General features: G+C 41.2%; 1 protein-coding gene across 1 annotated transcript; it reads left to right on the top strand.

Moving 5' to 3' along the window:
* The first annotated feature begins 941 nt into the window (after nucleotides 1-941).
* nkain1 (sodium/potassium transporting ATPase interacting 1) lies at nucleotides 942-9,828 on the top strand. The gene is made up of 9 exons (XM_077507774.1): nucleotides 942-1,448; nucleotides 1,561-1,913; nucleotides 2,146-2,513; nucleotides 5,028-5,165; nucleotides 5,246-5,326; nucleotides 7,936-8,133; nucleotides 8,220-8,280; nucleotides 9,078-9,159; nucleotides 9,235-9,828. Exons 3-9 carry the CDS (start codon nucleotides 2,460-2,462, stop codon nucleotides 9,242-9,244), a joined length of 624 nt encoding a protein of 207 aa, XP_077363900.1. The 5' UTR covers nucleotides 942-1,448; nucleotides 1,561-1,913; nucleotides 2,146-2,459; the 3' UTR covers nucleotides 9,245-9,828.
* The last annotated feature ends 1,183 nt before the right edge of the window (nucleotides 9,829-11,011 follow it).

Here is an 11,011-nt window from a genome sequence, read left to right on the forward strand (position 1 = left end):
GTAATCTGACACAAATACACCACCAGAGGTTTCCTGGCTCAGTCGACTCCCACGCAGCCAAGCAAGCACCAGGCCACACAAAAACATGAAATGCTCTCTTTAAAAGGCGTTGAACATTTGATGCGGCTGTTGGAAATGTACCCTAAAGATGTTTTAAAAATATAAATAGAGACCCAAAATTGTCAGAACCGGTAGATAGCATCTACTGGCAACGAATGACAAAGAAACTGTAAAGCACATCCAGACTGTGCTGCTTTTAATCATTATGCTTGTGTGCGCATGTGTGCAACAGATGTGTAACATTTTTTTTTATTTTATTTTTTTATCTTTGATGTGTGTAGAATGACATTTGAGAAGAGTTAGTAAAAAGAAGGCTGCTTCGATCTAGATGTGCATGTACTAATATTAAAGTGTATATAGTTTATTCATTGTCAGCTCTGCCAATGATGTTTTCCTCAACAACTGTGTGTTGTTGACGGTAAGTATTCCATCAAAGTTTGTAAACTTGAGTGTTTATTCATTTTATTCAGCGCTGATCCCATTTGAATGAAAATTGATATTTGTGGTCTTTAAATGAATTATATTATATATATATATATATATATATATTATTATAAATATATATGTATATATATATATGTATGTATGTGTGTGTGTGTATATATATATATATATATATATATATATATATATATATATATATATATATATATACCTAAATACATTAGACCAATTTTAAACCAGAGCTGATTTTGTTGTTTGAATAAAATCTACTATTTGGATCTAGGATGTTTAAAAGTTAATTCAAAAAAGTTATATTGAGATCTAATCCAGTTTGTTTTCATGTTACTCCATGTGCACAAACTGTCCAGCTTCAAAATTTGTCTGAAATCCTTTTTTTTTTTTTTTTTTTTTTTTTTTTTTCATAATTAGTAACTCAACATGAGAATCTGTTCTCGTTTCACGGTTTTATTGGGTTAGTTTTACATTTTGTTATTGTTTTGGTTACATTTTTATACAGCTACAGCAATTTGTTTCGGCTGCAATTGATTCTGGATGTGATCCAGTTTAAATTGAATTGATTTGCATGCAGATTCGGTATTCTGGATAGTCTGAGCAATTCTAAATCTTTTCTGGTTTGTATGAAATTTGTTTTTGATGTATGTTCGTGTAATGTAAAGCAGAGTGCAATCCAAATTTGATCCGGATGACAATTTCTGTATGCAGTCTGTAAAACGTCAATTCAAACCAAATGTCATCTGGATTATGATTCGGAAGCAATGTAAATGCAGTACCATTTCACATATTCGGATGTTCTTTTGTTTAGAAATGTGCTTCTCATATTTCATTTTCTGTCTTCATTGGGTGTATTTTGTTCATTTAGGTGTTTCGATGAGTCATTTTGTATTTAGAGCAAAAGGTGGATGGACATGATAATGATGACAACTGTGAGTATCTGAGCACCGCCTCTGGATCCATCCTCGCTACCGGGCGTGCGTGCATTTTTTGTAATTTTTTTTTGCCTCCCCTTTTGTTGCTCCTCATTTTCTCCCCCTACAGGATCCACTCAGCTCCTCGTCGAGGGGGGTCGCCACCACGGCCAACCCCCAACACTCCCACCACCACCACCACCACCACCGCCTCCTCCTCTCCTCACTCTCCCGCCCGCCTCTTTCCCCTCACTCCTCGGGCTCCTCCTGCGCACACCCCGGCACCGATTGTTGACAAAAGACGGCGAGGAGGACGAAGCGAGGCAGCCCAGTATTTGTGGTTTTTCCCCCCACCCACCGGAATCCCCAAACGGAATCTCGCCGTTTTTTCTTGGAGCGTGACCGAGGGAGGAGACGGAACGGGAAAGGCGGCGCGCGGAGGAGCCTCCGAGGGGGCCCGCGATTGTTGTTCATCCAAACGTGGTGAGTCACAACGGGCTGCTTTGTGCGTCCGTCCGTCGCCGGGCGGGAGGGCCGGAGCCTCCGAAGCAACGCTGCGGCTTCGGTTGCCTCCTCCCCGACGTCCCCCGTGTGATCCCGCGATCATATGATGCTCATTTCTGTCTACAGCCTGGAGCCCATCATAACACTTTTCCGCCTCTCTTTGTGCCATTGTGTGTGTGTGTGTGTGTGTGACCCCCCCCCTTCCTTCCAGACCCTCCGGAAGGTGTGGCCGAGGTGATTTCGCTTGTCGCTGGTGGTCTGACCGCAGTCGGGCGAGAAGCGCTCCTCCAAGGAAGAAGACGACAATAATTTGAGAATTTGAGCATAAAATGGGTCATCCGCTGTGAGGGGAAGCAGCACTCGAGCCTCGAAGGAAGGAAGGGAGAGAGGAGGCGGCAGGGAAGGCCTCCTCAGCCCGGAATGGTGTGAGCTTGACACGGCCAGGCAAGTCTGGATCTGAGCGGGGAGCCGTCCTTCCCCCCCCGGAGCCTGCGCGGCCCGAAGCCGCGTGCCGAGCCCTCCAAGATGGGGAAGTGTGACGGGAGATGCACGCTACTGGTCATATGCTCCCTGCAGCTGGTGGGTACCCAACAACAGCCTTTCGATTTACACTACTTGACACACGCTTATTCACATGAAACCTAAATCCTCCTTAGTTTCTTTTTCTTTTCTTTTTTTCTTGTGAAATCAAAGTCACGTTTTTATCCAGAGCTGATCCAGTTGGAATTCAATTTTACGCTGCAAAAGTAACATCATACCAAGTTTGATCCAGATTGGATTCAGTTTGAACAAAGTGTGGAGTTTGTATTCAGACTTTCAGAAAATAGATGCAAATCTGTAAATAGGTAGTGTCAAGTACCGATCTTGAATGAAATGTGCCTTGTACAGAATGTCAAAACAGGTTCAACCTAGTTTGGATCCAAATTGAATGATATTTGAACTTCATGGTGTAATGTTTGCCTAATGAAATCCAAACCTTAATCCAGTTTGAATAAAGTGGGAATTTTGTGTTCAGTTTTAATAGTCAGGATGTAATGTCCGCTAAAGTGAAACCAGATCTGCTCCAATTTCCATAAAATTGTGCTTTCTATATGCAGTGTCTGGAAAATGTAATGTGCAGTTTAATCTACATTGGCTGTAGTTTGAATGAAATTTACTATTCTATGTGTATACTGTAATACTAATGTCAATCCAAGTTCAATCTAGATTGCATTCAGTTTGAATGTAACATGAAATTCATATTCAGTCTTGACTCAATCAAGTTTGATCTGGATGAGATCCAGATTCCAGATTGAATGGAATGTGAAATTTGAATTCAGTCTTTACATCAAGATGTAATTTTTACTAAATTGAATCCAGAGCCAATCCAGGTAACATAACATTAGTTTGGTTTCTGCAGTTGATGAAATGTGATGTCAAATTTAATGGAAGAAACATCTCTAGTAAGTTTAATCATATTTGCTTTGTGCATGCATGATGCATTGGTATGCACTGCAGTAATATCAATGTCAAACGATAAATTCAGTCTAGATTGGATCCATTTTGAATGAAATGTGTAATTTGTATTCAGTCCTGATTGCAGGAATCGTTAAGATGCACTTTTTAGCAAGTTTAATCCAAATCGAACCCACTTATAGTAGAATATGAAATTAATACTCAGTTCTGATAGTGATTTTCTGCATTTGGCTGGCAACCAGTTCAGGGTGTACCCCGCCTACTGCCCGAAGCCAGCTGGGATAGGCTCCAGCACCACCCTTGTGAGGAACAAGTGGTTAAGAAAATGGATGGATGGATAGTGGTTGTCAAGAAATATTTACCAAGTTTATTCCAGATCTGATCCTGTTTCCATTTGTGTGTGTTTTTTAATGTTTAATCCAGATCCACTCTAGTTTGAATGTGTTATGCATATGCTGTAAAATTGATGTCAAACCAATTTCAATGTAGATTAGATCTCATTTGAATGAAAACTTAAGTCGCCTGTAAGATTTAAAGTCAAATCAATTCCCGATGTGATCTGATTTGAAGGGAAAATGACTTTGAAATTTGCATCCAGCAAACTGTAATGATCAAAAAAGGGAATTTTTCTGTCTGCGTGCAGTCTAAGTATAACTTCAAACTACAACAAATCTGGATCCGATCCAGAATGCAAAGACGTAAATAATGTAAACATGGACAATCTCGTTGCACACCTTCAGACGCAACGATGCGTGTCATATTGTGAATTTCTTGAAGGTTTTACTACCGTATATTTTCTTTCTTTCGTACTGATTATCTGAGTATTTATGGTTGTGTGTTGGAGGCCTGGAACTGTTGTTGCTCCTGATAATAGCATTGATATGATTTACGCAGGGTGCCACTTTTACTAGTTAGAGCAAGGCAAATAAATCAAGGAGATAACATACAAGATATTTTGTTATCTCCAAAGATAGACAAATGGCTGCATACACAAACACAGTTATTGCTTCTGGGAGGAGTTTTCTTTATAGGAATGGCTCATAAATGACATATCAGCCGGTATACAATACTGCACAGTATGTAGGAGGGTAATTCCAGCTGGATCAGGGCCGAGGTTCCTTGAACGCCTCACATCAATGTTCGACTCTGTGTGCTGCTTGGGGGTATAATTAAAGCAGCGTGCTACATGCGGGTTAATCAGACATTTTTGTCCAGTACAGTCAGTGCTTTGAGTTGCAGCTGCTTGGTGTGTGTGCGTGTGCGTGTGTGTTGGGGGGTGTTTGCCCTCAAATATGCTCCAGAGGGCCCCCATTCACCATCTGGTGTCCATTCGAGAGTTAAACTTAGCAGCTCCTTGCGTCTAAAAATAGATTTTTATTTTTTTATTTTTTTGTCTTGTCCGAATGTAATAAGTGTGTAACACGAGCGGCATTGACGTTGTGTGTATTTACGTATGTGTGTAATGGAGGCCATTGTGGGGATTGCGGCCCGTACATCCTCATTAGTTTGTATTGGGGGGGGGAGGCGTCACCGGGCTCCCGGCAGTTGCCATGGCAACAGCCGCAGCAGTGTGCGCGATGCGTGTCGCCGCCATGCTCTAACGGGACGCCGCTTCCTCCTTGTTCCGATAATTCCCAGGTGGCCGCCCTCCAGAGGCAGGTGTTTGACTTCCTGGGCTATCAGTGGGCGCCCATCCTGGCCAACTTCCTGCACATCATGGCCGTCATCCTGGGCATGTTCGGCACCGTGCAGTTCCGCTTCAGATACCTCATCTTTGTGAGTGCACGGTCGGTGATTTGGCGTTCTAAAAATAGACGCGTCTGAGGCGAGCCTGTTTGTGTGTTGTGTGTTTGTAGTATGCAGTGTGGCTGGTGCTGTGGGTGGGCTGGAACTCCTTCATCATCTGCTTCTACCTGGAGGTGGGCAACCTGTCTCAGGTAAGTTCTTCAGCCCTCAGTCTCCTCATGATTAGAGAGAAGCTGATACTAAGTTGAAAACAAGAGAGATCCGTTTTAGTTTGGTTGAAATTTGTCAATAAAAAGCTGGCTTCAAGCACATTTGCCTTGCATATCCTCAAACAAGAATCGCAAACAGGTTTCGATCCGGATCAGATCCATTTTGAATGAATGAAATTTGCTGTGATTGATATGAAACAAACATCAACCCAAATGTACTCATTGCAAATAATTTTGATTAAATGTATGTATGGTTAAAAAAAAAAAAAAAAAGATTGGGTTCAAAATAAATTTCCGAGATGCAAGCTGCTAAACTAATATTGAGTCAAGTTCAATCCATATCAGATCTACTATACTTTTAATGAATTTTTTTATCATCTAGAATTGTAATGGCAAGGAAATTTAATCCACATCAGATTAATTGGAATGCAATTTGCTGTGTTTGTGCTCTAAAACAATCACTCCAAATTCAATCCATATCAGAAACAGTCTGAATCATATTGCAATGTTTTTGTTCTGAAATTGGAATTCAAACCAGGATTAATACAGGTCAGACCGGTATGAATGGATTGTGCTATGTACGCTGTACAACTTCAATCAAACCAGGTTGACAACAGATCATTCGGTGTCTAGTTTGAATCAAATTTGCAATATGACCTGTATGTGCTAAAGTTGTAATTCAAGACGTTTCATAAAGGCCTTCTAAAATTGAATGAAATCTGGTTGGTTCACGGCTTCATGTAGTAAAACTGTGATGTCAAACCAGGTTTAATCCATTTTTTATTTTTTTATCAACCTCAAATGAAATTGTTTGTCTATACTCCAAAACAAACATCGAACCAGCTTTATTCCAGATTAGATCCAGTTTAAAATGAAATTTTTTCTTGGAATATGTTGAGAATGTAACACCAAACCAGGTTTAATGCAGATCAGATCCAGTTTGACTTCAATTTTCCATATGTAAACCCAGTTTAATCCTGTTCAGATTTAGTTTGAATGAAATTTTGAAATTCGTACTCAAGAGTATTGAAGATGTAATGTGTCGTAAATTTCATCCAGATCTGATCCAGTTTTAATTCAATTTGATATATGGATGCCCATCTGAAAACTGCAGAATTAAACCAAATGAATAATGAATAGAAGTGGCTGGGTATTGTGCACCACTGCTCATTGCAATTGTGACGTTTGTGGTGAGAAATAAATGACAACCAAAAGGATACATGTTGCTAAAGTTCCCTCTCTTGCCCGTAGTCTCCTCTTGAATAAAATCGCAGAAGACCACCAAGCGTCGAGGTTTTCACATCCCCTCCACCCCAACCCGACTTAAAATGCACTCAAGGAGGAAAGTTGATGACGGAATTGTAGCTCACTTGGATTTGAAAAAATAAGAGCAGCATGAGCAGTAGAGTCGCTTCAAGGCCTCCGGAGACGAGCAAGGATGAGGGGGGGGGGGATAAGCATGCCAAATGGCCCCTCCCCCCCTTCTTTTCCTCTCTTCCCCAGTGGTTTTGAAAGTAGTGGACCATATTCCAGCAACCGCAAAGTCGCCGTCCCTCTCCATACCCTCAGGGTACATCCCTCACGCTTGCTTTTTACCCATTTTTTTTTTTTTCATGTGCTATTTTGGAGACCACCGCAAAAGTCTACAAAGTTAAGCTAAAGTCCGTCCCCATTAGACGAGAATGTAACAATGACAGTGTTTTGCACGCCATTACATCAGAAACATCTGTCTGAGGCGTCCTCAACAAAGTGCTCTTTATAATATTTATATGAACATGACGATGATGTTCCACTACTGCAAGAGAATTTGCCCGGAAGGCAGCCTGTTATACGTTAAGAGCCGTGATAAATGATTGCTTTGTTATAACTGTTTCTTTTTCTTTCTTTTTTTGTAATTTACAAGTTACTGGAATTCTATGGAACCCTTTAGGAAAAAATCACCACCACACATTAACAGAAGCCCACAGGTGTAGTTTGAGAATGAGTTCATGGGTACACATCCTGTATTTATACAGTGCATTTTCCTGAGTGAAAACGGAAGACCCCGCCTTTAACTAAAATTAAATTAAAGTTTTTGTCGTAATTTAGTCATCTGATTTTATTTTAGTTTTAATCCAATTTTAGTCGACGAAATTGACAGTTTGGTCGATATTTTCCTTCAGCATACATTTCAACTTTTACACAGAAAATTATAACACACCTATTTATAACTCTTAAGTCTTTTCTCCCATTCATGTTTGGTTGCTTCTGACTGGATCGTGTGAATTTTCGTCACCGTGTTATTTTCATTTTCCTTGGTAGTCATTGACGAACTTGTTAGTCAATTTTAGTTATCGTTATAGTAGTCTCAATGATTGGCTTCTATTTTAGTTTTCGTCTGAAAAAAATTTGTGATGACATTTTTGGGTTGGGGAAATTATCACTTGATAATCTTTTTCTTGACGTGCAGTGACACAGATGAGAATTTTTTTTTTTTTCAAGCTTTCACTTTGCCCCCAAATAGTCAATATCCTGTTCAACTTCAGGCACGGGTCCCTGAGATTTTTTTCCCCGCGGCTCATTTTTATGCTCATGTGTGCGGACATGTGCAGGACAGGGACTTTCTCATGACATTCAACACGTCGCTGCACCGTTCCTGGTGGATGGAGCACGGCCCCGGTTGCCTGGTAACGCCGGTGTTGGACTCGCACCTGGCCCCCGACGACCACCACGTCATCACCGTCTCCGGCTGCCTCCTGGACTATCAGTACATCGAAGTGTTGAGCTCGGCCATCCAAGTCCTTTTGGCCGTGAGTAGACCGCCATACACGCTATATATGAACGCAAACACAATTTTAGACGGTGTGTAACGCGCAGTTATCTTGTCTTTGAACAGCTCTTTGGTTTTGTGTACGCATGCTACGTGAGCAAAGTCTTCCAGGATGACGAGGACAGCTGTGAGTGTTTTCGCCTTCACCCGCCCCCCCACCATTGAATGTTTGGCCTAGGGAGTAGTGTAGTGGTTCACATAGCTTATGTGCTGTTCTTTTACCCCTGTCAACAAACCAATTGTTTTCATTTTTGTTTATGTATTTATTTTTTGAATTATGGATGATGTCACAACAGTAGTAGTACTTGTTTATACGGCTGGGTACCGATCCTAATTTCCTCAATCGATTCCATTTGGATTCACAAGAGAAGTGTTTGATTTGATTTGGAATTTTCCCGATTCCATTCACTTCAGTTCGAGGCAGTAAATGGTGAAATTATTGACTTTATTAACTCATGCACTCGCAGCCGTTTTCACTGAAACAACCCCCCTTTGCTCCAATTCCAATAAAAATACCATAAAAAATATTAATGGCGCAACACCGTCCACGTCTCCAATGATTTTCTGACTTCCTGGTTGAATGGAGAACGAAATCTCATACTATTAAGGACACAGAGACCTCTAGTGGAGTAGTATCAGCATAACATCTATCAGTCAAGTGGTAGCGATGGCTCAATTAGCTCGGGATATAATTAATCATCCAAAATGGAATTTCTAAATCTGACTGTCGGTGCTTCACCAGCCATGATGCGCCTGGCCGCACGTCACCGGTGCGCGTGGGTTATAAATTTCAGGGATTCCCTCGTGATCGCGTGTGTGCGACTGGAATATTCCCGTCTGTCATTTTGTGTGTGAGCCATCTGCGCGTCTCACGCCTCCCAAATGAAGGCCTTGTTCTTCTTCTCCTCTCCTTCTCCCGCCAAGTCGACTTCATCGGCGGCTTCGACTCGTACGGCTACCAGCCGCCGCAGAAGTCCTCGCACCTCCAACTGCAGCCTCTCTACACGTAAGCCCAACCGCTTACCAAACTTCACCTTCTTCTCCATTTCCAGCACTAACCTGTCCTCTCTTGCGCCCGCAGGGCTGGCTAACAGACGCTGGCGCCTCCCTGAGGCTAAACGGTGCCACTGCGGATCGAACAAGGTGGTGGCCCCCGTCGGACTTGTTTTTACCCCGCCTCGGAAAAGACGTGTGAGAGTGTGTGCCTGAGGAACGACGACCGTCCCTGAATGGAATGTACCAAGCTCAGGGATGAACCAGCTTTGTCGGATGGATGGCAAGATGGGGATGAACCGGGAACAAAGGAGATGGTCGATTCACCACGGACGCACGTCTTTACCAGCTAGCGACACAAAAAAAGTGTAGTGTACCACAGTATGTGTGTGTGTGTGTGTCACGGGATTTAACCGGTGCTTTGAGATTGCACCTCGCACCATTGTTGTCATGGGAGGGAGGGTCACGTAATTTAAAAAACAACAAAAAAAAACAAAACAAAGGCACGGCTCATTGTCATTTTAGAATGTGTTGATGTCAAGCTAGAGCAGTTTTAAGATTTCTGCTCCCAAAGTCATCTGCGGCCAGTCCACAACAAATAATAACAAATAATCTACCTGCGCATCAGGTGATATTCCCTAAGAGGGCCTTGGTAGTGCAGACGGCTTTGGGATCAGTTAGTGTGTCGATGGGGGGGCGGGGGGATACTGTGCATGTAAATAACCAGCCAATGACGGATTTTGATTAGGAAAAAAAAAAAAGAGGGGCTTGCGTTGGGGGGGTATATTTTTTCTTCATACCTGTGTCTCTTGTTGGTCTTCTCACTCTCAAACATCTCAACACACTCTGTGACACTTTTTAATCTGTCAAACGGGAGACGAGACGAGCGAAGGAGGGAGACAGGTATGAGGTGAACACCTTGACGTAAAAGGTGCACGGTACAGTTTGAAATAATAAAAACACACTTTCTACATGAAAAACGAGAGTCGTGTCCTCATTGGGTTGATTGTTTACATTTCGAATGAAAGCTTTCGAGATTGTTGTTGTCTTATTACAGAATTAAGAGTTTCTAGACAGGGTTTAAGTTTTGAAATATGGTTTTCAGCCAGAGCTAGGGTTAAGATCTTAAATTAGGGTTTCAAATTCAGGTGTGGAAACTCTTTGGAATTGAGTCCCTTCCTTTTTCCTTACCTTCTTAAAAAAAATAATTTAAAAATTGTATACCTATTCTTGGAACACTGTAAAGTAGGGATGTAACGCTATCCAAACATTCACGATACGATATCACAAAAATAAAAATAATTAAAATAATTTTTTTTTAAATCAATGTGCTTTTGTGAATCAATAAGAAAATAAATAATAAAAACAAATTTAAAAAATCAATATTGTGCTTTTGTGAATCAAGAAAAAACAAATAAAATTATCATAAAAATAAATAAATGTGTTTTTGTGAATCAATAAAAACTAAATATTCATAATAATAATCATGAAAATAAATTTTAAAATAAATCAGTATTGTGTACAAGCCCACATTGAGTTCATCCTTATATTGACTCGGTTTATAAGCATATTACGTGCCCCTTCATCTGATCATTAGCGTGGATTTGAAACATAGAAGGGCCAAAACATGACTCATGAAAATTAAACAGCATTTTAAAAAACACTTGCCGCAAGAGGGTGCTAGAACTGCACAAATGGAAATCAACCGTCGGGTTAACGACATCTTGTGGCAGTTTTAATATCACGATATCACGTATTGCCGTTATTGATCGTTACATCCCTAAAAGTGGCTATTTTTTTTGGGGGGGGGGGGGGGGTGGCTTGGTTTCAGCCAAAACAATCCTGAATTAAATGACAACACTGGA

The sequence above is a fragment of the Festucalex cinctus genome, chromosome 19 (genome assembly GCF_051991245.1).
Source record: "Festucalex cinctus isolate MCC-2025b chromosome 19, RoL_Fcin_1.0, whole genome shotgun sequence".
Taxonomy (NCBI): Eukaryota; Metazoa; Chordata; class Actinopteri; order Syngnathiformes; family Syngnathidae; genus Festucalex; species Festucalex cinctus.